Here is a 13402-nt window from a genome sequence, read left to right as displayed (position 1 = left end):
TACTTCAGTTTCTATGGCTACACTGATTTCTTTATTGAATCAAAAATGCTGCTTAAAATAACCTTTAGCTCTACCCATTTCATGCTATTCACTTGAATCTATTGACTTTCTCCTGTGGTAGTAAAGTTCACTCTCAACTACCTTTCCTAAATGGCTATTACTCTTGTGTGGTCTCGGCAGTCAACATTTAATTAGGTTATTTTGAAGATGACAGTGACAAAAGCCCAGTCTGATTTTATCTTCACCCCAAAAATGGATTTTTAGCATGGGCTGCTGTGATCAAGAGCATGAACCACAGGTGACTTTTTCCTATCCTTAACCAATCACAGTGCCTCATCACAGTGTTAGCTAAATGCAACCAATTTATACAGGTCAGGATTGAAATTTGGGAGCTGAATTTTTGTGGAGTAGGGCCTTTAGCAGCTGTGGCTGAAACGCAGAACACATTCCCTGCTAAAACCATTTTTAGCTGCTAAGTAAAGGGAGCAGGAGCCTGATTTATATTTTCCTTATGCAGAATTCTGTCAAATTACATTTTAAACTTAGGGACCTTAATTTAGAGTTAGAGGTTGGTACCTGACCAGGTTACGAGGCTGGATAAGGTCACCTCTCAGAAATATCCCTTACATTGGGCAGCTAATTAGAAGAAAAGAACAGACTGCAAGGCCCGCTTGGTGAAGAGTGTGCAATAAAGGAAGCAAGTTGCAAGGATTAAAAAAAGGTGCAGCAGCTATCTGCACTTGGGTGACAGGAAGGCAACATGCAGTCAGAGCCAGGAACTAGCAGAGCCACCATAGAGGGCAGCTTGAATGAGGAAGAAGGGATACTATAAATATACAATAACTGAAGAGGTTATCTTGGCCTAAATGATAGGTACTGCAGGAAAAGGCCCTGAATGTCAAGAAAGAATGGTTAATCATCTGTGCCACTGGAGGAAAATTTCAGATCACAATCAACTGATGCCGATTTCCTGTTTGGTTGTCCTCAGATGTACCATGTTTCTCACCTCCAGCTGGCTGACTCCCTTCAAGTATCTCTGCAACATCTCTCAATTGACGATGCCCCGCTGCATTACCAGTCACCAACATATTCTTTAGTTATGCAAACTCTTTCCAAACTCACGCTCGCAGCGTTTCTCCTCTGTCTGGGACAGAAGTTATTCCCTCAGCATTGCAGCTCCTCCTCCGAAACCTAAAACGGTCCTAGTTGCAGAAGTAGGATTCCATCTCTCCCAGACCTTCTGGAGTTGTCCTCCCCCTCACAACAAAGCTGAAAGCATATGTGCAAGGTGCCTCACTTTGTTCAGTGCAACATAACGCCGTGTGTTGACATGCAGAACCCTGGTCATCTGGTTATAACGAGATTGACTTTGCTTGGGTGTTGATCATTGGCAAAGGTAGCAGTGAAAGTGTTGGATGGCCTGGCAGTGTGGTCATGCAGGGTGTGCTCTGATTGCATGTGCCTCTGTGACACTATAGTCCGTGTGACACAGTTTGTCACAATGATGAGGATAATAGATTTGATTGACTGTATGCTAATAGACTGTGAGCAAAATGAAGGGAAGTCGCTCTGAATGCAGCATCTAAAAATGATCGCCTGACCATTACAATAGTCTCAGTTAATGCAGAACGTTGGAACCGGAAATTGTGTGGTCCTTTATTAGAAAAGATGCAGAGACAACATTAAACTCTTTTCTATTGAAATTAATGGTCGGCTATCCAATGACCAACACCATGGAGGTCCATTACACTGGATCTGAGACATGAATGGTCATCCTCCTCCTTCTGGGATTGGTGACTGACTTGGAAAATTGCCCAACTCAAGCAACCTGTCTTGGTTGTGAAACCTTGAGGTTTCTCACATCTGTCCCATTCAGAGTGAAGCTGCTGAGGTACAGCAGACCCACTATGTCTTCAAAGGGTAAAGTTTGGCCAAAATAAATGCAAATATTGATGCAGAGGTAATGCTTTGCTCTGATACAAATTCCATTTTAAAATGTCATGGATTTTAGAAAGATTTACCAAATAATATGCAACTTTAAACAAAAGTCTCTAATTGACTAATGTCTCTGGCGGCAACAGTAAATTTTCATTCAAGTTGGACAGTTTTTAAAAAATATCGTGGCTTACATATGGTGGGGGGGTGGTTGGAGGGAGAGAGGAGGGAGATTGAGGGAGGGAGAAGGGAGAAGGGTGAGGGAGGGAAAGATGGAAGGGTTGGAGGATTGGGAAGGGTGGGACGAGAGGGAGGGAGTGAGGGGGGCAGAGAGAGAGAGAGATACACACAGAGACAGACATAGAGACAAAAAAGGAGGTAGGGTGCAGGTGTAGAGAAGCTGACAATACTGAATACTCTGCTTTCTTCATAGCGATGGGCACTTTGTCTTCCATGGTCTTCAGCAGGAGGGGGAAGGGTCAGCTGCTACTGTGGTACAGATGCACTCAATTTGGATTCATGCAATTGGAAGTGCTGTTATAATTCTGTCTGGCCTGCTGAGTATTTCCAGCATTTTCTATTTACATTAATCGTTCATTGGCTAGTTTCTTGTTATTGTTATTGAGCGATTACCCATAATGCTAAAGCAGACTCCAAGCATGTGCAGATTGTGATATGACCTGGTCACGATAGGCTGAAGGAAGTGTCACTGGCGTCACCAGGCTGGGAATGAAGAGGTGGGGCAATGAGAAGGGTAGGGGGAGGCTGGGACTGACAAAACCGATCTTTCCCTTCCTGGCATCATCTGCAGTAGAGCTTTCCTTGGGTTCTGCCCAGCAAGGGTTTTATCCTGGAGCTGGCAGGCTGTGTTAAAATGATCCTGTTTGCATTGTTTTTATGATCAAGCCTATTCTTTACTTGAAGGATATTGTACTTTTCTTCGTTTTCTTGTTTTCACAACTTCTATAGACTAATGACACTCAAATGGTTGAGTGTCATCTTTTGTTATGACCTCGCCCTACAGTGAGGTTTGTGGGCAGCACCATCTTTGTTCATGGCAGCTGCTGTTCTATTTTTTTGCATGCATATGGTAGTGCTCCCAATAAACACAGCCTTGTGGAAAGGATGTCTGGGCACTCACTCAAACCGTTCAATATGTTGCAAGAATTAAGTTTCATGAATGATTAAATAACACTTGGCTGAGTTTCACAGGTTTGTAATACATTCCAGAGAATGCCAAATATCGACATGCGTAGGCAATAATGAAATTGGAGGGAAGGGATCTCAGCTGTTCAGTTATACAGTCATACAGACCCTTTGGTCCAACCAGTCCATGCCTATATGTTCCCAAACTAACCTAGTCTAAACTTGCCTGCATTTGACTACGCAACAGTCCATCTTCTGTAGTTACACCCGCACACTCCCCACCTCTTCCTCCGCTACATTGATGACTGCATTGGCGCCACCTCGTGCTCCCGCTAGGAGGTTGAGCAATTCATCAACTTCACCAACACATTTCACCCTGACCTTATATTTATCTGGACCATCTGTGACACCTCCCTCCCCTTCCTGGACCTCTCCATCTCCATTAATGACGACCAACTTGACACCGACATTTTTTACAAACCCACCGACTCCCACAGCTACCTGGATTACACCTCTTCACACCCTTCCTCCTGCAAAAATGCCATTCCATATTCCCAATTCCTCTGCTCCCAGGCGGACCAGTTCCACCACAGAACACACTAGATGGCCTCCTTCTTTAGACACTGCAATTTCCCTTCCCACATGGTTAAAGATGCCCTCCAACGCATCTCGTCCACATCCCGCACCTCTGCCCTCAGACCCCACCCCTCCAAACGTAACAAGGACAGAACCCTCCTGGTGCTCATCTTCCACCCTACCAACTTTCGCATAAACCAAATCATCCGCCGACATTTCCGCCACCTCCAAACGGACTCCACCACCAGGGATATATTTCCCTCCCCACCCCTTTCTGCCTTCCGCAAAGATCATTCCCTCCGTGACTACCTGGTCAGGTCCACGTCCCCCAACAACCCACCCTCCCGTCCTGGCACCTTCCCCTGCCACCGCAGGAATTGCAAAACCTGTGCCCACACCTCCTCCCTCACCTCCATCCAAGGTCCCAAAGGAGCCTTTCACATCCATCAAAGTTTTATCTGCACATCCACCAATATCATTTATTGTATCCGTTGCTCCCGATGCGGTCTCCTCTACACTGAGGAGACTGGACGCCTCTTAGCAGAGTGCTTTAGGGAACATCTCTGGGACACCCAAAACCAATCAACCATACCGCCCTGTAGCCCAACATTTCAACTCCCCCTCCCACTCTGCCGAGGACGTGGAGGTCCTGGGCCTCCTTCACTGCTGCTCCCTCACCACCAGACGCCTGGAGGAAGAATGCCTCATCTTCCGCCTCGGAACACTTCAACCACAGGGTATCAATGTGGACTTCACCAGTTTCCTCATTTCCCCTTCCCCCACCTCATCCCAGCTCCAAACTTGCAGCTCAGCACTGTCCCCATGACTTGTCCTACCTGCCTATCTTCTTTTCCACCTATCCACTCCACCCTCCTCTCTGACCTATCACCTTCATCCCCACCCCCATTCACCAATTGTACTCTATGCTACTTTCTCCCCACCCCCATCCTCCTCTCATTTATCTCTCCACCCTGTAGGCACTCGGCCTCTACTCCTGATGAAGGGCTTTTCCCCAAAACGTCAATTTTCCTGCTCCTTGGATGCTGCCTGAACTGCTGTGCTTTTCCAACACTACTCTAGTCTAGAATCCAATTTAATAATACCCTTCCTATAACAGGACAACCAGAACTGCACACATTACTCCAGAAGTGGCCTCACCAACATCCTATACAATCTCAATATAACGCCCCAACTCCCATATACAAAGATCTGAGCAATGAAGACAAACGTAATAATTATCTTCTTAACCACTCTGTCCACCAATGATGCAAATTTCAAAGAATTATGTACCTGAGCCCCTAGGTCGCTCTATTCAACAACACTGTGTAGGAGAAAGTGAGGACTGCAAATGCTGGAGAGTCAGGGTTGAAAAATGTGGCGCTGGAAAAGCACAGCCAACATTTGGACCCTGCCATTAATCGTACAAGTCCTATCCTAGTTTGTTTTACCAAAATGCAATGCCTCGCATTTATGTAAATTAAACTCCATCTACTACTTCTCAGCCCATTGACCCAACTGATCAAGACCCCTTTGTAATCTTAGATAACCTTCTTCACCGTCACTATATCACCAGTTTTGATTTCATCTGCAAACTTGCTAATCTTGCCTCCTACATTTTCATTCAAATCATTTATATAAATGACAAACAAACCCAGTACTGATCCCTATGGACTACAACGTTAGTGGAATCATACTCATATGCTACCTCAGGTTTCCTTGTCTGTCTTGCCAAGCAGCAGTGAAATTGTGTTCTTGAAATCATTTTTAAAACTCTTTGTGGGGAATTAGTTGGTGTGTTAGAGAGATGGTTAAGGTATGGTACTGAATGACCTTGTGCAGGTTTAATTCCCATACCAACTGGAGATTTCATGGACCTGCCTCTCATTTTGTCCAAACTCACTGCCGTACGGTATGTTTCAATTTGATTTTCACCAATTGTCTCTTGCTCTGTCTCTATGGAAACAGATGTCTATGGTCCTTTTCAATCCATGGCTAATTACCATTTTTAAAACACACAATGTATGCAGCTCCTGCTTATTGTTTGATATTGGGCCCTTCAGTCAAATAAAAATTGAGAACTACTGTCTCATATTGCAATGGTGATAAATGCTAACATTTTAAAAATATCTCATTGGATTTAAAGCATTCTGCATGCCCTTAGCTTGTGGAAGACACCATATAAATGTTTTTTCCTCCTTTCATTCAATTTTGATGGAGAACATTTTAAATTGTTGCCTAGTCCATGACTGCACTGGTTGGTCAATAGTAAGTGTAGATGGTGCTCTGGATAAACCCATTCCACTATACTGGCCAGAGTGGACGAGTTAGAGCAAGGGGCCGAAATTAGTTTACCCAGATCCTCTTTTTCAGTTATAGGTCATTAATACGCCTTTTGCTGTAAGGATTTTGCTGGGCGAAGCCTGATAATTCTCATTCTAGCCTAATTATAGTGGATAAATGAAAAAATGCAATTTATTTGCACAATGTGTATCTCTGGCTATCTGGAAAATACATTGTAATATTCAGATGTGACCTTTATGAGCTTATAAAGATAAGTGCTGATTGGAATTCAAATCCTAATCCCGTATCAAGTATTATGTAATGGTCGGAGTTCCAACTCCTTATTTTCAGGTTGGTAGGGATCCTTGGGGATGCAATTTAAGAACATACAAACTTAAACACAGGATACGTTAAGAATGCAATATATGTGATGCACTTTAGGGAATTCAGACTCTGATACATTGAAACAGGTGATCACTTTGCAAGCCTCTAGCCCTGTTACAGCGCATTCCCTAGTGGGAGTGCATATTAGGTATTTGAGTACAGAGGATGACATACCCAAATTCCGAATCTGCACTCCCTGTTGTGTGGAGCTCTGCAGCACGAGCACAAACCTGTAAATGTTTCTAAGCTGATTCTAATTTAAGAAACTTATAGTGAACTTTATAGCAAAAGGCTTCAGAGCACTGAAATTAATCCATTTGATTTAAAGCTAGTGATAACTCGAATAAGTGACAATCCAAATATTTCCAATTCTTTAAATAATTAAGAATAACTATGGACCTCATTATATTGCCAACTACAATTATTTATCTGTCCAAACTTCAACAACAATTGGCTTTATTGAGATGGAGGACCAAAATAAGCACAATGGCTTAATTTTTTCCATTCATTCATACACATGCATCATTTTCTTGTACCATGCACACTTCATTGGTACAAAGCTCCATGCTGATTTAAGGTGTTGGTTGCATGCAATGAGTTGTTAGCTCTTCTGTTGTTAATGTTAGAGAAACTTAATTGAGGGTTCACTTTAGAAACTTTTAATACTATTGTTATTTCAACTGTGTAGCATGACAAACCAGGAAGTTATCACGGGAACAAGAAGGAAAGGTGCAAGGAGAAAGATTCTCTTACCTTTAAATCTGCTGCAAAGTCTTTTCCAACAGAATCCATGGGCAAGTCCTGAGACATTGTTGTCATTGTGGATAGAAAGCTTGCTGACTCTGTTAGATGGGGTAAAGGGGACAAACTTCTGCTTTCTTCTCTGATAGTTTCGCCCAGACAATCAATTTTCTCAGTAACTGATGCCAACTCAGTCTTTAAGCCAAGTAGCCTTGAATTAATGCTGCTCATTAGTTTAGGATCATTGGCATTAGCAGCTTCATCATTACTTTCACTGAAGGATTGATTTGGCAAATCAATAGTTGAACAAAGCTTGACACCAGAATTTAAGCCACTTGTGTCTGAAATTAAGAGATCAATGACTTCGCGAACAAGTTCAGCTTGATCTTTAATGCTAAACAGAATTTCCAGGTCTTTCCTTCCAAAGAATTTTGCAGCAACATCATCATGATCAGCAATTCTGCTGCTTCCACTACCAGAGGTTCTCTCTTGGGTTTCCCTTGAATCATTTTCTCCTCCAACTGGTACTTCTCTCCTTGGCTGGGGTGAAGACATCTCTGCAGAGTCACTAATGTCAGCATCAAGCTCTCGGGAACATTTTTGGCAGTGGTAGGATGCCAAGTCATAACGCTGAAGGTTTGAAACGAGCACACGATTCTCATATTCCAGCTTCTTGACTTTCCCATTGAGGTCATTGATTTGGAGTCTTGCTGTCATTAGCTCTTCTTGGGAAGGTTCGGTCAACGAGGGACAACTATCTGACCATGACGACTCCTGATTGGACTCAGATTTATATCTATTCAGTTCATTCATGAGGTGCTTATTTTGGTCCTCCATCTCAATTAAGGATCGCCTCAGAAGCTCTGCCTCCTCTTCCACAAACTGAAGGTGACGCCTGAGCTCCCCAACATTCTCCCCAAACTCACCGTAGCTTGTGCTGGTAATTCCCAGTCTGATATCCTGGTTTGAGGAGTCTTTTTCACCGTGACCCTTTAGATCATCCATTTCGGCTTTCAGTCCACGGTTTTCGACCTCCAGCTCAACTGTTCTTCTGCTCAAAATGTTGGCTTCTTCTTCAACCAGCTTTAGGTGCAATTTTAGCTCAGCTTCTCTGACATGAGGCGATTCTCCAATGTCACCAATAGACACCGCATTGTCCAAATCACCATAGAGAGAGCTGTACTTCACCAGCTCCTCTCGCATGTTTTCATTCTCTTTTACTAACTTGGTCAGCTTTTTGCACATCACAGCGGCTTCTTCTTTGGCAAAATGGAGCTGACATTTCAGATCAGCACTATCCTCCTATATTTAATCAAGAAAAATGATCAACACTGCACATATTTGCAAGGCAAACTCATTCAGATTATCTTGACTCACGACTATTTAAATTGCAAGTCAAGCTTAAGGGCAAATGAAAGTAGGATCATGCTATGTTGAGCAATGTTACAACATGAAAAGTACGATGGCCACCTTGGTTTTGTAATTTCCTGCTGTTGACATTAGATGCAAGCAAGTACTTTCTAGTCAATTGTCATGGAGGAGGGTATGAATTAGAGGGCAAGATATTCCCTTGATACTATAAACACTTGGCTTGGAAGATATTGAACAAGTACTGGTTGATTTCTAGGATAAACAGATTTGGGAAAAGAAGGAACATAGCAGAGAGAATGTTACCCTCGTGAATGAAACACAAAAGAGCGTTACGCAAAATCTGAGCTGCAGTATTCTTAAAAAGATATTTAAAAATTGTGTAATCATGTTTGCAAGGAACATTAAGCTATAATCCAAGGATCATGGACTTGTTTTAACCTGCTGAATCTATCAGGGAAGGCTGCAAACTTTGCCAGGGAGTTCCCTATTGCCTAATATCTCAAATAATGCCTGTAATTCTAAAGCGAAAAATGATATCTCTTAAATTTAGCAGTAAAATTTTTTTACAACAGAACTCTGGCATTCTTCTGTACCTTCCTACACTAACCATTATCTTGTTCTAGGATGGACCAATGAATCATATCTCTGTCAATGTTGCCATTGAAGGAGATGATTGTGGTGTAGACTGTTGTCAAAGGGCTGCAATTGCATTTTTAAGAAATCTTCCCAAGCAACTTGCTTGCCCAAGGAGAGCCCATTTGAAACAGCCTAACTGATTGTCAACATGTTTTGAACTGTAGCAACAGTTGTGAAACTACCAAAGACCTTTAATGTGGTATTCTTAAGAACATTTCTTAAGAATATGAACACAAATGACACATCAAATCAAGTCTGCACATTTTAGCTTAAAACTCTTGTTTTAAGAAGAGTTTAAAGTTCACGAAAAATCAGCATGTTACAGAATAAAATGTCTCAGATTGCCTTTCTAATTACACTCCTATTACACTGTTTGCTTGAGCAGTTTTCTCTGCTGTTTTACTCCCATCTTAATTTAAAACAGATAAACTTACTACCTCCTTTAATGCACTTGTACATGTCCAAAAACAAAACCAAGGAAACTCAAACCACATCCTATCAGTCGGGCAGTTAAACATTTTCACATTTATACAGCTGCAAGCCTTATATTTAAAATAATTTATAACAAATCATTGATATTGCCACCACTGAAAGAAAATTGTTTTGGTACCTGCAGCATGGGCTTCTTTTCTGGTTTTGTAGCAATGCGGCTACCTCTTTTCTTCAGGGAGCTCTGAAAGAAAAAGGGGGAGGTGTTATTTTTATTAGAATTCTAACCATTGCATAGGGTGCATTTCATGATACATAAACTATTTCAAAAACACAGAACCAGTGGCCCATATTAGCTACTCAGAACACATTCTCGAAAATAGCTGGCAACCACATGCTGAGTAGTTAATTGAGTCACGCACCCTATTCCCTTCTTTCATTAAATCCCAACTTTTTAATATGTTGTGCACGCAATTATCTCTAATAAACAAAGCTGCTTAGTTAGAGAAGTGCAGTCAGTTGTAAACTGGTACTGCTATTGAATGTAGAGAAGATGAAAAGGGTCAAGGATCAAGAACTTGGTTTTTAATGCACTCACTCATTCCCGAAAGACAAAAAAAATCTTAGGTTTAAGATGCTGTAATTTATTTGATTCTCTCAATTACTCCTAGTGCAAGGACCCCAGGCAAATAAGCATGGGACTCCATAGTTTGGATTAACGCTGGGTCAATTCCTCTCCACCTAACTGCGCAAACTACAATTGTCCACCCGCATCCCCAAACTGACCTGAATTTCCAGCTCCCGGTATAATCCATACAAGAAAATGTCAAGCTCCTTCTTGAACACAGAACTTCAGAAAGTAATTATTAACAATAATGTGAGTCTACCTGAACCTAAAGCATGTATTGTACCCAAAAGACAGTGTAGCTATTACAAAAAAAATGAAATAGTATTTCATACTAATAGTATGCTCCAGCCTACATTTTTCAGCACGTGGATTATCATTTCACCTATTGTGGATTTTACTGACTTGAAATACAAGGAATGCTTCCAACAAGCAAATCTTTTCGTTAATTCATTTTAAATACATTGCAGTTTTTGATTAGTTGAACAGTACTGTAACAAATAGCTTTCGGTCCAGTACTAGACCATAACCATCAATCCTACCTTTTTGATTAATGAATCAAAGTACAGAGAAGAATGCTCTTATCAGATGTCAGAGGCAAATCATTTTCATTGTTGCTCGAAAAAGTTCCATATTTGGAGAAGTATATATTACTATAATCTGGTTCAATACTACAAATGTACTTATCGCACAGAATCTAATGGCTCCCAAGAGGTAAAACTACATTTGGCTCGACTGTTAATCCAGAAACCCAGGTAATGTTCTGGGGTCCTGAGTTCGAATCCTGCCATGGCACATGGTGGAATTTGAATTCAACAAAAGAAATCTGGAATTAAGAGGTCTAATGATGACCATGAGTCCGTTACAAATGGTTGGAAAAACCTATGTGGCTCATGAATGTCCTTTAAGTAAGGAAACTGGACTATGTGACTCGAGACCTTCTGAGCAATTTGGGATGGGAAATAAATGCTGGTTGAGCCAGCGACACCCTCATTCTGTGAACGAATAAAGTAAAAGTGAATGCCTTTCTCACCATGATGGGACCAGCTGCTTTTGAAATGATGGCTCACCAAGGTTGCCAAAAGAACCCTAGTACTAAGACAGTGTATTCTGGTATCACTAAGAACAAGTTTGCAATGAAAGAAAGCAGCTGCTCAGCGAAACTGTTGTAGATTGTTGTTCAAATTAAAGAAACTCTCTTGTCACTGTGTGTATGGCAAGAGCTTCAAAATCAGAGTTTGAAAGAGGAACAATAAAAGAAACAATAAAATGCATGTGACATTTTTGCACAAAGACCATAAGCTGCCATGGAAACAGACCTGCTTTAAGGCCATTGGCACGGAAATGGCAGCAAGAGATATTTGCAAAGGAGTCATTTTCCAAAGCCAGCAGGGGAGGTTCACTGGATTTCAGCAAGGTCCAGGCTACAGCAGCCAGGTTCATGGTCTCTCAGTCAGAAACTTAGATGTTACCACTGCTGTGGTCACCATGTAAATTTTCCATTTCCAGGCAAAGTGAGAAGGCAGTCATATCTGGGCAGTAACCCTGCCCCCGATCACAGTCAGGTGCCAAGGCACAAAAGTGCCTCAAATTGAGTTTATAATAGATTTAAAGCTAGTTCAGGAGTCTCCAACTCCTCACTATTGCTTATAATAGTTATGAAAACAGACTTTGATGCTATCAAGCAGGAAAATTGATTTGTGCTCAGTGTGCAAAATGAAAACAACATATGGAAGATGAGAATAATAGGACTAATGATAAAATTCCAGTGTCCACATTCAAAAAGATCCTCAGATTCATAACTTACTGACATTGTGATATCTCTCATTTATGTCTGCTTTCTCAGGTGATTACTAAGTCACATTTAGTTATGCTTAACTGGGACACGATTGACTAGTCATTCCAATAACTGTATTCTTGTGTTCGGAGAAGTTACTGTCAGATCAGAATATATGTTTGATTCTATTATTTGCCATCGGTAGTACTGCAAGAGGATAAAATATCCCAATTGGCAAGGAAATTAGCAAGGAAATTAACGATGTCGTTAAACTGGACTGAGTCACTGACAGTAATGATTAGTAAGAATGTATCTGAAATCATCAAAACATGAAAAGAGAACAAAGTGATCTTTGAACATTGAGAACAAATTGATAAAATTAGCCATCAATATGAAGTTAAATATTATAAAATCAGCAGATCATGCAAATGTGGACATTCATTTAAGATTCTGGATATAGACAGATTTGTTTCTATCATTTGAGCCGCTTGTGAATGACTTTACATACAAAAATAATATGCATAAAATTTGCGAAGAAACTTGGAACCATGCAGGCTCGCTACAGAGCTCAATGATGACATGAAACATTGATTTAAAGAGTATGATGAAAAATTGCAAGAGGATTTCACACATAGAAGTGAACTGAATATTGATCGTGGCTCTCTTGTGAGGTTTAGAGTGTGCCAAGGTTTAGAGAGTGCGAGAGCAAGTTCATTAAATGCACACAGGGATAGTCTGGTTGGAAGCAATAAGCAACTTTTGCTACCTAAAGTTAGAGATGTTGCAAAGTTGGTTTAAAGTTGTACGTCTTAGAATGTGAACTAATCATTATGTGGTCAGACACAAGAAAACTGAGAAAACAAGTACATATCAATTTCTTTAAAGTGGAAAGGAAAGTTTCAGTCAATACCTATAGTACGTTGGTACATATTGGGACTATTTCCAGCTTTACAAGTGACAACATTTTTGAGGTTTTGAGAGGTTAGTTTGTAACTTAATGGGTTGCCAATGGTGTTATCTGTCAGATAGTGTTCCAGAGTTCATGTCAGTAGACTTTAAAATTCTTCAAAGAAAGAATGAATCAAATCAAACTCAATCTAATAACACTGTATCATCCAATATCAATTTTTTAAAAATAAGAATCATAGAATCCATTTAGTGGAGAAGAAAGCCAATCAGCCCATCGAGTCAGCACTGACCCTCCAAAGAGCATCCCACCAAGAGCCGGCCCCCTACCATATCCTGAAACCCCACATTCACCATGGCTAATCCACTAGTCCATACATCCCTGAACACTATGGACAATTTCAGTATGGCCAATCCACCTAATCTGCACATCTTTGGACTGTGGGAGGAACTCCAAGCACCCAAAAGAAACCCACGCAGACATGGAAAAATATGCAAACTCCACACAGGCAGTCGCCGTGGGTGGAATTGAATCCAGATCTCTGGTGCTGTGAGGCAGCAGTGCTAACCACTGAGCCATCTGGTTGCCCATTGCA

At 41.3% G+C, this 13402-nt stretch overlaps 1 protein-coding gene across 3 annotated transcripts in view; it reads right to left on the bottom strand.

Moving 5' to 3' along the window:
• Positions 1 to 13402, bottom strand: part of mtcl2 (microtubule crosslinking factor 2) — a 112746-nt gene that overhangs the window by 52951 nt on the left and 46393 nt on the right. For all 3 annotated transcript variants that reach the window (XM_043710552.2, XM_043710553.2, XM_043710554.2), the window contains exons 4-5: positions 9680 to 9742; positions 7075 to 8364 (exon numbers count right to left, since the gene is read on the bottom strand). In XM_043710552.2, the coding sequence (XP_043566487.1) occupies positions 7075 to 8364; positions 9680 to 9742 (1353 nt within the window). The remainder of the gene's footprint in view (positions 1 to 7074; positions 8365 to 9679; positions 9743 to 13402) is intronic.

Source organism: Chiloscyllium plagiosum, unplaced genomic scaffold (assembly GCF_037043375.1).
Source record: "Chiloscyllium plagiosum isolate Xiang-an unplaced genomic scaffold, Cpla_swu_hap1 HiC_scaffold_15, whole genome shotgun sequence".
Classification (NCBI taxonomy): Eukaryota; Metazoa; Chordata; class Chondrichthyes; order Orectolobiformes; family Hemiscylliidae; genus Chiloscyllium; species Chiloscyllium plagiosum.
The sequence above is the reverse complement of the archived record's forward strand: the minus strand, read 5'-3'. Positions and strand labels throughout refer to the sequence as shown.